The following is a 13068-nucleotide window of genomic DNA, read 5'->3' on the forward strand; positions in this document are numbered from 1 at the left end:
TAGGACGTAGTGGTGGGAACTCGGGAGTGGATTCATTAATTCACTCCGATTCCGACGTAACGAAATTGGGCTCAACTCCGTAGTTTAATCCTGAGTAATCCGTAGTTCATTCGAACTACGATGCGGAGTGCACTGCTGAATCATCTGAAGGTTACTGCGGATGTCAAAGTCATCTGCGGATAACTCCAGAGTCTACTACGAATCTACGGATCTATTTAAAACCGAAATCGAAATCGCTCCGAATTCTCCCGAGCAAAAAAATATTTGTTCTGTAACACAACCATTGGTCCGGATAAATCCGACTCCGGGAAAAATAAGGATTTACCCAACACTAGTGAGAAAAGATTAGTTCGCTTTGATTGCCCTGATAATATTAGCAGTACAGTCGATTCATTGCACATCATTGGAGACTGGGAGAAAAAAAAAAGCTTAACTTTATTGTAACGTTTTTGGGGTACTAGAGGCTTTACGCAATGTTCAGTAGTGTTGCGCACTTGTGATTACACATTGGCCCATTATAACATAATTAGCCCATTAAAGCGGGGCACACTTTGGCGAGAGGATGAGGTAGTGTAGCAGTTCATTAGTAGCCAATTGGCATGTGGCTAAGAAGATTAATATGACGAGATCGTAGAGTCGTAAAACGTGTAGTATTTCTGTGCTAACTATTAAGCAGGCTGCTAATGAGTATAAGTAGAACTTAGCTATTACGAACAGAAATGCGACTAACTATGGCACTAGTGTGTAACTTGCATCAGTATACTGGCAACTGCTAATAGTAATTTATTTTATTTATTTATTGTTTGTCCGCTTTGGACACGTGTAAGTTTAGTGGTGACGTTCTTGATAGGTTGCACTACACTGCGTTATTATGCTACGGTATAGGTTTACAAAGGTGATCTAGTGATCTAGCCACGGCACTAGCAAGCACAGGACAGGAGGCAACAATTGAAACTCCATCCAACCAAACACACGCATGATTATAAGCCAAAGTACGGACAGTCCAGAGGATGTTATAAGATTGTCTGCTCTCGCTCTACTACACGCCGCCTTGTATTTGTACGTTATTTCTACAGCGAAAAAAACATTATACTAAATCATGCAATTACACTCGCCGTCCCATCGAAGGGTGTTTAATCCTTGTCCTCTCTTTTTCCCCACTTCCCGTTGGCACAGCACTGTGATTGATTTTTTTCCGTTTGTTTGCTAAATGTATGTGTGCATATTTTCCTGTAAGCACAACTCTTTCTTTGGTTCTTTCCTACCCTGAGATAACCTGCCGATAATATTGTGCTGATGAAGATATTAAATGAAAGAGGGAATGGCGAGGGAGGGGATTGTGTACTGTAATCATACCATATTGTGGAAAGTAAAAAAAGAGAAATCTCAAAATAAACAATCACTTTAGAGTATAGTTGTACCTTCCGCGTACTAAGTAACCATTACATTCTCAATAGTATTCTCAATTCTTTACTTATATGTATGGAAAGAACTGATTGATGGTGGTATCAACAAATTGAAAAGTAATTCTAAGGCCATCCCATCAGTAACTAGATGGGGCAACAGCATAAAATTCCCTTCTTTCTTTGTATGGATAGCAAAAGCTTAAGCAGCTATCTCTACCGTTGCATTGTAATGCAATGTTGGCCACCCCAAAAATCCTTAACACCGAAAATCAATGTCAGTATGATGTACACGTGCGCAACATGGTGCACAACGCTGTAGCGTTAATTTTCCACTGCCCCAAGCAGGGTGGCGCCTTATGACCTAGCAACGGTTACCAAAACAATAGTACTATGAAGGAACGTATGCACCGTTGTGTTCTGTGTAGCTTTACACACATAAATACATACACCGTTCCACCAGCAATCAGTTTTCCACACTCTCGGCAATACAAGGACCAAAGGAACAGGTTCGGTCCTACCTGTGCCTGCAACGGTGTAAAAACGGTTTTAGTTTCTCTTGTCTAGTGTTAGATGCTTATTTTCGATAATACGTCCCTGTCCTACAAAATTGGTTACCATTGCCTTTTTTTTTCGTTTTCCACTCATAAATAGTACATTTCAAGCTGACCATGGCACTTGAAGTAATAATGTACTGCACAAATCAGTGTAATGCAGTGTTATGCAACGTTCGAAAAGTACCATCCAACGCATAATCCATTCTCCAAAGTGTGTATCTGTGTGTATCTCTGTGTAATGCAACCAAATTTACTATCGATACCCTAGTGGAATGCAATGGAGTATGGAAATTATTGCCAGTGAGAAAAACTTTTCAAATCAACAGCATACTGGTGCAACTTCCTCCGATCCGGTACGGTAAACGGTACGGTGCGAACGGTAAAACAAAACGATGTTGACCTTTCGCTAGTGCATGTCTGCACCATCGGCACGTGCCTTACCACCAGCAAGTTACTTTTCCATCCACTAACCACTGGGTGAAGGAACGCGAAAGACACACGGCAAGGCATCGGATACCGGCACAGCACGTGCACTGTGCTTCCCTGTTGGTGTGTGCTGTAGAACGGCTATGTGTGATCAATATCTACCTCCTTTATCGGTGCTCCAGCAAGGAGCCAGCACCTAATTCTAGTAAAATCCTAACCATCGTCACTTTTTGGACCCTGAATCGACTGTACGCGCGTGTCCTGGAAAGCAAAGCGCGTAACAAAACAGTGTCTTGTACCGTGTACCGGGTGTATCCAGCATCCCAGCACCATCATGGGGTTGTTCGATAAGCTTGCCAACATGCTGAAGATAAAAAAGGAACAGATCAATATACTGGTGGTCGGGTTGAACAACAGCGGCAAATCGACGATTGTGAACCACTTCAAGAATCCGAACGAACGGACCTCTATCGTTGTGCCGACCGTTGGATTTAGTGTGGAACGATTTGAAAGTAAGTACATAAAGTAATTGCATTTTTGGCACTATATCCTTCTATCATATATGCTTTTTGTATTTCAATTTTTAGTTCTGTTTCAAGTGCACACTCATGCTTAGCAAGTGCTTAAGAACCATGAAAAAATGGTCATCTATGCACCAAGGACGATATCGATTTCACTGCACCATTTTGGGCGTGTAACCGGAGTAAAATCAAAGCATTTATATTGTTGCCGGAAGTAGTAGAATATAGGAAAAATATGTAATTTATAAAATCCAAAATTATTTTCGTTTTTATTATTAAACAATACATAGGTTGTTATGCTCCTTGATTATCAGTTAAAGGGATTTGATAGAATTTCTGTTATAAAATCGTCAATATGGCGGTTCTAGTAAAAGCCGTATCAAATCTCCCCCAACAGTTTCTCAATATAATATCCCAATAATAATATCTAACACCGACTTACTAACCACGGATAAATTAGTCAAGCAAACCAACTATGGTAGACCAACATCTCTTGATATTCGCTTGGCCATGGCCATTCGGCTAAGATTATGATTTGGAATTTTAAGTAAACTCACTGCCTATCGGTTTACGTACAGAATACAGAGGAAATTTCCAAGTTGTTTTACAATATTCTATATTTGTTTTACAATTAATATCTAAATTTTTTTTAAACAGTTTAACGGTCGGTGATAAATCCTTTTTTAAATTAAAATGAGGTCTTTCTTAAAATTGCTAATAACTTTTTAACTCATTTAAATCTGAGTATAATCTGAGATAACTCAGATTTCTAAACAACCTTGGCCTGTTTTTTTTTTCAAAAGTGATCAACAAAAATTCTTCCTCTTCTTCGCTTAACTACTTCTAAGGTCACGCCGGCCATCAAATGGCTTACTATACTTGCCCATACCACGTAGTTCTATAGTCATTCCTCACTACGGGAGGACAGTCTGGATAGGATTTGAACCCTGGTCCTGCCGTTGGAAGACCGACTCCGCTGTCACCTACACTACCTGCCTACCACCAGTGCCTTAAATGTTTTTACATTTTTCTCTAATGTTGCCGAATGATTCATTCATTTTTGAGCGTACGTTGGGAGTAGCTGCATTATCGGCTTGAGCTTTTCCAGGTCAGACAAACGTTAGTAGGAGTTGATCATATCGGATCGATCGAAGTCGCAAACGCACAAAACAGTCAAGTTAGTAACATTGCATACAGCGTCTTTCTATTAAGAACCACTCCTTCGCCCTAATTTTCCACTACTGTAGTGTCTTGATCCTCTTCAAAGAAGTACGGGCTGAGGACGCTATTCGAGTGGAATAGCTCTTCGAAAATGTGAAATAGTTTTGGCAATTTCTATCCAATGATTTTCTATTAAATATATTCGCATCAGTTTATCAGTTTCTGTGGAAGTGCTATGGCTTATAAAATGGAGAAGTTTTGTACGTACTGTAAATGCTTTCTGGAAAATAGTTAGAGCATGCAATAGAACACAAAACCAGAAAAAGATGAGGAAAAAATGGGGGTCCAATGGCTTTATTTAGCAGCATCTTTGTCCAACATATAGGATCATCCGTCCATAACGAGGTGTAGCTGAGGATGCGCAGAAACTGACTAATGAAGATCATCTTCGATTTTCGATTCGTGGCGGATTTTTGCAGTCATTCTATTTGCAAATGTTCGCGTTCTATTTTCGAAAGAGCTAAAGACATCCGAACATTACTTTTTATTGCATTATGGCGACCACCAACCAAGGAATACAACTATTTGTAGACAATATTTCTTGAATGTCAGATTAAAGCAACATTTAATTCATTGATTAATCACAAGTTCAGAGAGGCAATTGTAATCTCAGAGACTCAAAGCCTCTATAAATAAACGAGAAAAATATTATCCCAAGTAGTTTGATTCCCATCACTATTCCGACTGAAGAGAGACTGAATTAATTCATCAAAACACAATAAAAACACTCCTACAGTTAATTTGCAATCCATTTGGGATGCATCAACAGTACTGACCGAATGCAAAGATTTGAGACACGTGATGCGGAAATATGTCGCCCGCATAGTGCAATCCATCACACAAATCCAATTATCAATTTAAATCCACCATTACCTTATCTAGAACGCTAAGCAAACATGGCGAAGGCTTGGCTGGTAAGCGGTGTTTATGAATATTTATCAGTCTACTATTTCTCTACGAGAAAAACCAGCTAAACCTCAAGACAACGACTGTCGCGACTAAACCGTCAATGGATAGGCAACTTGGAACTTGTGCTTGAATATACACGCTCACCTTGAAGGGCCAAGTGTTCTAGTCACGTGCGGAAGTGGTCAGTTGTTTTGCGGAACCGTTGGAGAAATTGCAATTCATGGCACGATGGAATCCAGAATGCAAACGTTGTGAAGATTCAGTAATACACCCTTACTTATCTCCTGAGAGTTGATGGAAAAATAGCAAACAATGAACTGTTTCTGCTGCTGCCGATAAGAAATTTACATCATTTCGCACAAGCAAAAGTTCTCTGATTGCAATAATCTTTTTCTTGTTTTCCGTTCGATGCTCCTTCTCTTTTATTATGTCACGCACTGATTGCGAGTATGTTAAAACATTTCTTGGGAGACATCAACGTTACTTGTAATCCGTTGTGGTCCGCACGTAAACATTGCCCGAGGGCATCGAGACACGTTCGATTCCGTTGGGGAACAGTTTGTCCGCATCCTCCTCGCTGACACTGGGCAGAATCATGACCTTCGTTCCGGGCTAGTTGAAAATGATAAATTTCAACGGTGAACAATGCGATTAAAAAAAACAATACCTCCTCAACGATTATCGCTGCAGGCTACAAACGTACCGTCCAGTTGGCGGGCGTCGCAATCACCTTCAATCGGTCGGTCAGCTGTAGTGAGTCGATGACGCGCAGAATTTCACTGAAAAAAACGTGAGATAGCGTGGGTTAAATAATTTGACCGTACAATTTAAAATACAGTGCACCCTGAAGGAGGCAGCACGCACTCTACATTACGGCCCGTGGAAGTTGGATAGTGCATCGTGAGGCGAACTTTCTTGTCGGGGCTAATGATGAACAAGGCGCGCACCGTTTGTGCCAGCTCCACGTTGTCCTTATCCTTCTCATCCAGCATACCGAACCGGACGGCCAAATCACGACTCGGGTCGGCAATGATCGGATACGGAAAGTTTCCAATAATATCCGGACAGTACGACTTGATGTCCTACGAGATATCCCCCGTAAATTTTTTTAAATCAGGATCACACTTTTCACCACTGCTTAAGGAAAAGTAGCAACACTTACATTCACCCAATCCACATGACATTTGAGATCGTCTACCGAATGTGCAAGGACCTTCACATTACGCTTCTCAAAATGTGGCTGATGTACCGCGATCCTTCCGAGCTCAGTTGTGCAAACTGGCGTGAAATCGGCTGGGTGTGAAAATAAAACACACCAGCTAGAGAAAGCAAGAGTGAACAGAATTTGTAAACCACTTTTGGCATCTCTATTGTAGCTCACAGCCCACACTCACGAGTCACCAATCCATTCGTAGAAATCGATCGGACCCTTGGTTGAGTCCGCCTGGAAGTTGGGGATTGTAGCTCCGATACGCATGTTGCTAGGTGGCGAGTTGGTCTGGCCGCTTGGTCTGGTGGTGCTCTCGGCTTGAAATCTAAAGCTGTACTGATTGGTCTCTCGGTCAGTAGGCAATCTTGTACTCATTGGCTTTGACGCGCGCGATGTAATTAACGGACAGAGGCGTGTGAGTAGGAAACAGATAAAGGCTACCAGTAGTATGGTCAAGGGCACTCTTCCTGACCATGCTTGTAAACATCCGGTACTTGAGACAGCTGTACGTAGTAGCAAGTAGTGTGTACTTATTGCATCACTTTAGGCCAGGCATATCTTTATCCAGATCGATGGATAAGCTTTAATTTTGATTTCTACTACTAAAACCTTTTCCTTTTTTTCGATTTTGCGTACTGTAACACTAGTTTGCCTTCTAATTCCAGATCAGGGGGTGTTCTTTACCGCGTTCGACATGTCCGGTGCGACGAGATATCGCAGCCTGTGGGAGCATCACTTCAAATCATGCCAAGGAATAGTTTTTGTGATCGATTCAAGCGATCGTATGCGCTTGGGTGAGGATAGATGTGGATCCTAATCCATGTTCAAAACACTCATCTCTTTTTGTATATTTTTTCAACAGTGGTCGTTAAGGACGAGTTGGAAATTTTACTACAGCATCCAGACATTGCCAACCGGCGAGTGCCCATCCTTTTCTTTGCTAACAAAATGGACTGCACGGATGCGCTGTCGAGCGTCAAGATAGCGGCTGGATTAGGACTGGAAAAAATTAAGGACAAACCATGGCACATTAGCTCAAGCAATGCGCTCACCGGGGAAGGTTTGCAGGATGGCGTCCAGTGGATGGTGCATCAGATCAGAGAATGCGTTGCGAACAGCAAAGAGCATCGATAGAGTGCCAGTTTTTAGTGTAGCGAAGCAGGTGTTTCTTGTGTACTCAGCCTCGGCGGAACAGCATCATTTATTAATGTGATCCATTTTATCCTAGCTAATAAATGCTTAAGTTTGAGTAACTCTGAATAATTATTCAGAGTTTCTGCATCGTGAAATAACGACACTTTTATGTCAAATTTCAAACTGTTTTTGGGCGAATTGCGAACCTTATGTCGATGAACGATTTCATCGAAACGAACCCTGCAATTGCACGTCGTCCGACAACTGTCAAAATCAGATGTTTGTTGTGTGTGTTTTGGTTTTGCATAATATCACTCAACACCGGCCAGCAGAAACAATTTTAAGTGAACAAAAACCATTTTTGAGTGAATTTCCAACAGACATCATTCGTTTCAGTTAGTAACAGAGCAGATTTTACAATGGCACCGACAGTCTTGAAAGGCAAAAACTACGCGTTACTCATTGGTGGCATCGTGGGATTCATTGCGCTAGCATGCTATCCGATCATCGTACACCCGATGCTGTATCCGGAAGAATACAGTAAATCCTTTTGGCGAGCATGGGTTCCATGAACTAATTTCGATTACTAACTATGGTCTTTATCCATTTTAGAAAAAGTACAACAGATCAATCGGGCCGGCATTAAACAAGAGGAAATCCAACCGGGAAGTATGTTATTTATCGATACATATACTCGGAACGACGGCTTTAGTTGACACTCTTTTTATTGTTTTCCTTTAGATATGCGAGTCTGGAGTGATCCTTTCAAGCCGAGGGAAGATATCAAGCGATAAAAAAGAACTCATTAAACGGCATTGAGAGGGTTTAGTTACGTTTATGTGGATTCTTTATAAGTAGCAGCTTGTTTGGGACAACAAACAATCCTGGAGTTGTATTATCGTCTAAAGAATAATATGTCTTAAATCAAGTAATTAGTCTCAAAAGTTGTCTTTTTGTCCTGTATTTATTATGTTAGCTTCAGCAAGTGAAAGTTATTACATTGTTAATGCTACTTACTTTCAACATCTTCCAGTTGGTAAAGGTAAAAGTCATGTATTTTCAACAACTAAACCGTCAGGGGCATTTTTATGTCTAATAACCGATTTCTAATACAGTTGAGTTACATTTTCCAAACAAAAGCATTTCTTTGGTCGCACTGCATAATAGAAGTGCTTAATTTACCCTCCACGACTCAGTTAGTATTGGATTATATCAATGATTTCTGGATCTGAGATTAATGACACTAATGATGTTTGAGACCATTCTAGCTCAATTGATTTTTCAACTCCTATGTCAGCAAGGATCCATCTATTTTCCTATAGAATCATATTACTTAAATTGGCAGTTTGCGTGAAGACAAGGTAAGAAGTGTTGGATACAGTTTGTAAAATTTGTTCACTTTGAAATCGCTTTATGTGCATCGCATCGCAATCGCAATTTTGAGATTTTTTACAGTAACGCTTTGATTTCAAAAGTTTTTCCCGCAGCCCGCGGCCTCAAAAGTTATAATTTTTGTGGTCATTACAACAGGCTCAGACGTGGTCATTATAGGCTTCTTTACAGTGATAATTTGCCATTCGTCGAAAACAAATAATCCGTATGCTCCGAGGCACATATAAAAAATTTTTGCTCAATACCTAGAATCGAGTTTCCATCAATAATTCCGTGCACAATTCCGATTAGGTTCGGATTTCGGAGGTAGGCCGTTATCCAAAAGGAATAATCCATCGGAAAGCGTTTATGTGAAATGAAAATAACCGAAAGAAGCAACTCGAAACACCAAGTCCTAAAAATAAAGCTATCGATCTGTTCGATTGCAGAAACATGGAATTTTAATTTAAAAACTTTCAATTTCACCAGATTTGCCTACTGGGCAGCGCTGTGCCGTATATCATATGTTTTCGTCGATGTTCGAATATCCGGGTTTCGGTGAAATCACACGAATAAGCGAACATTTATTCCAAGAGCTAGCGAGTATTTTATTATTCGTGTTGTCCCTTCGGTGGAAAACAGACTGTGTCGCACGCTCCGTTGCTGTTTTTCGTTTGTTAATTAGCCAAAACCGTATCGTATTTTAATTAAACGCTTTACCATGGCTTACAATCTAGTGAACCTTGCTAAATCTACCTCATCCTTAACTGGAAGTCTCGCCAAAACCGGTAAGTGTTAAGCCATTGTTGACGAGCATCACGCTTAATGGACTTTGTCTTCGGCCATTAAAATTAAATGTTTCGGAAGAAATGAACCTTTATTGGGCGAAATTCTAGTCTAAAATATTCCTAACTAGTAGCGAGTAATTGTTTCATAATCGGCGCCAGGAATGCTGAAGCTGGATGCAATTGTCTGCTTTTTTGATACCGAACAAAGTAGAAAGTTCAAAGTCCAACGCATCAACACGGGGTGGCTTACCTACCTACACCATCACACTTGGCACGTCATCGTATCGGCGAGAGTTTTGTTTTGAAATCATCACTGCTACCCGTGCTCCGAACCGCGGTTACATGACGAGGAGGAGTTTGCTTTATCAGCAACCCGGACGTCGCTCAATCCTGCTGGCGGTATTTTGCTTCCCTTTCGGCGGAGCTGTTTATCTCCTTGCTTAATCGTAACGTTTGATCAGTTTTTTTTGTGTTGATTTGGTGAAGAAAGCCAACGTGATCAGTGATTTAGTTTACCTTTATATTTGCCCTGAGCCCTGAGCCTTATCAAACAACACCCGCCCACAACGGAAAATTTTGCTGCACGTGTTTTCTCTAAACAACTTCTGATTTGGTTTGCTTTCTTTTTCTTCTAATTCTAGCCCTTCGTAGCATTAGCACCACGAACACTGTGTACGAACCCCGCCGGCTGCCGGATAAAACTGGCAAAAATGTAGTACTGGTTGATGGTGTCCGCACGCCTTTCCTAACGTCCGGTTCGGACTACTCAAAACTAATGCCCCATGAGCTAGCCCGTCATTCGCTGTTGTAAGAAAGCGTTTCCTATGCATCACCACATTTAGCCTTTTAGGTTTGTACATTAAATTATCATCCACATTTTAGGAGCCTTCTTCGTAAAACAAAGGTAGACAAAGAAGTGATCGACTACATTGTATACGGCACGGTGATCCAGGAGGTGAAAACGTCCAACATTGCACGAGAAGCGGCGCTCAGTGCTGGCTTCAGCAACAAAACTCCGGCCCACACCGTAACGATGGCCTGCATAAGCTCTAACCAAGCCATCACGACAGGTATGGGACTGATCGCAACCGGCACGTACGATACGATCGTTGCCGGTGGTGTCGAATTCATGTCCGACGTTCCGATCCGACACAGTCGCAAGATGCGCTCGCTTATGCTGCGTGCCAACAAGGCCAAAACCGTAGGCCAACGGTTGCAGCTGCTCTCCACCATTCGTCCGGACTTTTTCGCTCCAGAACTTCCCGCTGTGGCTGAATTTTCATCCGGCGAAACGATGGGACACTCGGCCGATCGGTTGGCTGCGGCATTTAACGCTTCGCGCCAGGAGCAGGACGATTATGCACTGCGTTCGCACACCCTAGCCAAGGAGGCACAGGATAAGGGCTACTTTACCGATCTGGTACCGTTTAAGGTTTCCGGCGTAGACAAAACGATCGAGAAAGACAATGGTATTCGTGTGTCGACGAAGGAATCGTTGGCCAAACTGAAGCCAGCCTTCGTGAAACCTTACGGCACGGTGACGGCTGCCAACGCATCCTTCCTTACGGACGGTGCCTCCGCCTGTCTGGTGATGACTGAGGAAAAGGCGAAATCGCTCGGATTGCGCCCGAAAGCGTACCTTCGGGACTTTTTGTACGTATCGCAGGACCCAATCGATCAGCTACTGCTTGGCCCGGCCTATGGCATCCCGAAGCTGCTGAAGAAAGCCGGTCTTACGCTGAAGGATATCGATACATGGGAAATTCATGAAGCTTTTGCTGTAAGAGCCTACCAATGATACCGTTGAACGGAGGGATTAATTTTCCTTTTTAATCTTTTACAGGGTCAAATCATCGCCAATCTGAAAGCACTCGATTCCGACTATTTCTGCAAGAATTATCTGGGACTGAACGAAAAGTTCGGCGCTCCTGATATGTCCAAGTGGAACAACTGGGGAGGCTCGCTATCGATCGGACATCCGTTCGCGGCCACCGGTGTTCGTTTGTGCATGCATACGGTGAGTACGCAAATAATTTCAAATTACAGTCGTTGCCGTCAAATTTAGATCCTAAATCATATAAGTTTGTGGTGCCTCAATTTCCTTCAATCGTTCCAAAAATCTATTGAATTAGTGCCTTTATGTTTCAGTGTTGAGAATAGTTGATTAAGGGACAAAAATTTATGACTTAGAGACAAAAAATTTTGCCTTCGATACAAAAATTCATGAACACTGACAAAAATTCTTGACTTAGAGGCAAACGTTATCGGCATCGACTGTATTTTGTCAAGCAACATACTAATACGGCGATACGGGGGTTTCAGGCAAACCGACTAGTGCGCGAAAATGGACAGCTCGGTCTTATTGCTGCTTGTGCCGCCGGTGGACAGGGCGTTGCCATGCTGTTGGAACGACACCCGGATGCTAACGCCGAGTAAAAGGGGAAGAACAAATTGTTACCAACCAATTTGTCCGTTTCCCACCAACCATCAGTGAACCCCCCCCCCCCCTCTTCTCCCATCCCTCATTTTCTTTTTCCTATCATAGTTAAAACAGGAGAGTTTAAACGTCGACGCTCGTGACTCGTGAGCGTATCTACTGATACCGTTATCCTTTTTTTGTTGAGCTTTTTTTACTGTCCACATTTTTGTTCTATGCCTAGATTAAGACGAACGTATATCCTAAGATTAAACGCTAGAGGAAGGTATAATGCTTTCTTTCGTTACGTACATAAGAAATAATTATTTCCCCCTATTGCTCGAACATGGGTCAACAAGTGAATCGACATGGTGCCGCAATCTGTCTCCTGTCGCTCGGCTGCACTTGTACAACGAACGGCCCATCACTACCAGGCATGTACAAGTGCTGCGCGTGTTGCAGAGAGTGAGTGGGTTGAATACATTTATCAAGCTTTTTGTTATAAGTGTACGATTTAGGTCATTATAAACCACACTGTTGTTGGATAAGCAAAGGGAGCTAACAGGGAAGCACATTATTTTCCTTACTTCTTCCATTTCTTGGTACGAGTGTGTTTCTGTAAGCTTTAATATATAGAACAATCATTCATTATGTATAGCGAAGGTCCAAATACACGAATTTTTGATACACGATAACAGCTTAATCAAATTGGAAAGTATTTTATATATACAGATGACACGTGCAAATCGCTCACGGTGCTTAGTAAATAAATACCAGAAGAACTCATTGTCAGTCTTAGAGAGGATGTCTTTCAGATTCAGGCAAGATTCGCCGTTGCCTCCTTACGGATGTTGGTCCTGCATTTTACTGGCAAACTCGGTCCGCAAATAAAGACTTCTCCTGGTTTGTCCAGGAAAAAAAGTTTACCGACCCGAGCGAAGCTGACAATATTAAATTGCCATCCTCATTCGAAAGAATTAGGGGGAATCTCTGTCAGTTGATCTTTGGTCGGTGGTTAAATACTTCGCCTGCCTAGTCCAGGAAAATAATATTAAATTGCCCGTCCTTAGGGAAGCTGATGATGCCCGTCGTCCAAGCCGTTGCCCTTAGGG

General features: G+C 42.0%; 4 protein-coding genes across 5 annotated transcripts in view; 3 read left to right on the plus strand and 1 right to left on the minus strand.

The window, feature by feature from the left end:
• Positions 1–6550, minus strand: part of LOC126556308 (peroxiredoxin-6-like) — a 270155-nt gene extending 263605 nt beyond the window's left edge. Inside the window, exons 1-5 of the mRNA XM_050211552.1 lie at positions 6432–6550; positions 6200–6356; positions 5902–6119; positions 5741–5816; positions 5517–5649 (exon numbers count right to left, since the gene is read on the minus strand). Of these exons, the coding sequence (XP_050067509.1) occupies positions 5518–5649; positions 5741–5816; positions 5902–6119; positions 6200–6356; positions 6432–6514 (666 nt within the window). The 5' untranslated portion in view covers positions 6515–6550 and the 3' untranslated portion in view covers position 5517. The remainder of the gene's footprint in view (positions 1–5516; positions 5650–5740; positions 5817–5901; positions 6120–6199; positions 6357–6431) is intronic.
• Positions 1–8182, plus strand: part of LOC126556469 (small integral membrane protein 20-like) — a 389536-nt gene extending 381354 nt beyond the window's left edge. Inside the window, exons 2-4 of one of the 2 annotated variants that reach the window (XM_050211734.1) lie at positions 7782–7921; positions 7994–8050; positions 8123–8182. In XM_050211734.1, coding sequence (XP_050067691.1) covers positions 7801–7921; positions 7994–8050; positions 8123–8175 — 231 coding nt within the window. In that variant the 5' untranslated portion in view covers positions 7782–7800 and the 3' untranslated portion in view covers positions 8176–8182. Of the gene's footprint in view, positions 1–7774; positions 7922–7993; positions 8051–8122 lie in introns of those variants that run through there. The other variant, XM_050211733.1, reaches the window with a different exon arrangement.
• LOC126556332 (ADP-ribosylation factor-like protein 6) lies at positions 2711–7381 on the plus strand. The gene is made up of 3 exons (XM_050211585.1): positions 2711–2898; positions 6895–7041; positions 7110–7381. The coding sequence occupies exons 1-3, from the start codon at positions 2721–2723 to the stop codon at positions 7379–7381; spliced, it is 597 nt and encodes a 198-aa protein (XP_050067542.1). The 5' UTR covers positions 2711–2720.
• A 1186-nt stretch (positions 8183–9368) lies between the features above and the next one.
• Positions 9369–11978, plus strand: LOC126556092 (trifunctional enzyme subunit beta, mitochondrial). Its single transcript, XM_050211292.1, has 5 exons — positions 9369–9540; positions 10182–10347; positions 10423–11320; positions 11384–11557; positions 11863–11978. The coding sequence occupies exons 1-5, from the start codon at positions 9474–9476 to the stop codon at positions 11974–11976; spliced, it is 1419 nt and encodes a 472-aa protein (XP_050067249.1). The 5' UTR covers positions 9369–9473; the 3' UTR covers positions 11977–11978.
• The last annotated feature ends 1090 nt before the right edge of the window (positions 11979–13068 follow it).

This window comes from Anopheles maculipalpis, chromosome 2RL, assembly GCF_943734695.1.
Source record: "Anopheles maculipalpis chromosome 2RL, idAnoMacuDA_375_x, whole genome shotgun sequence".
NCBI lineage: Eukaryota > Metazoa > Arthropoda > Insecta > Diptera > Culicidae > Anopheles > Anopheles maculipalpis.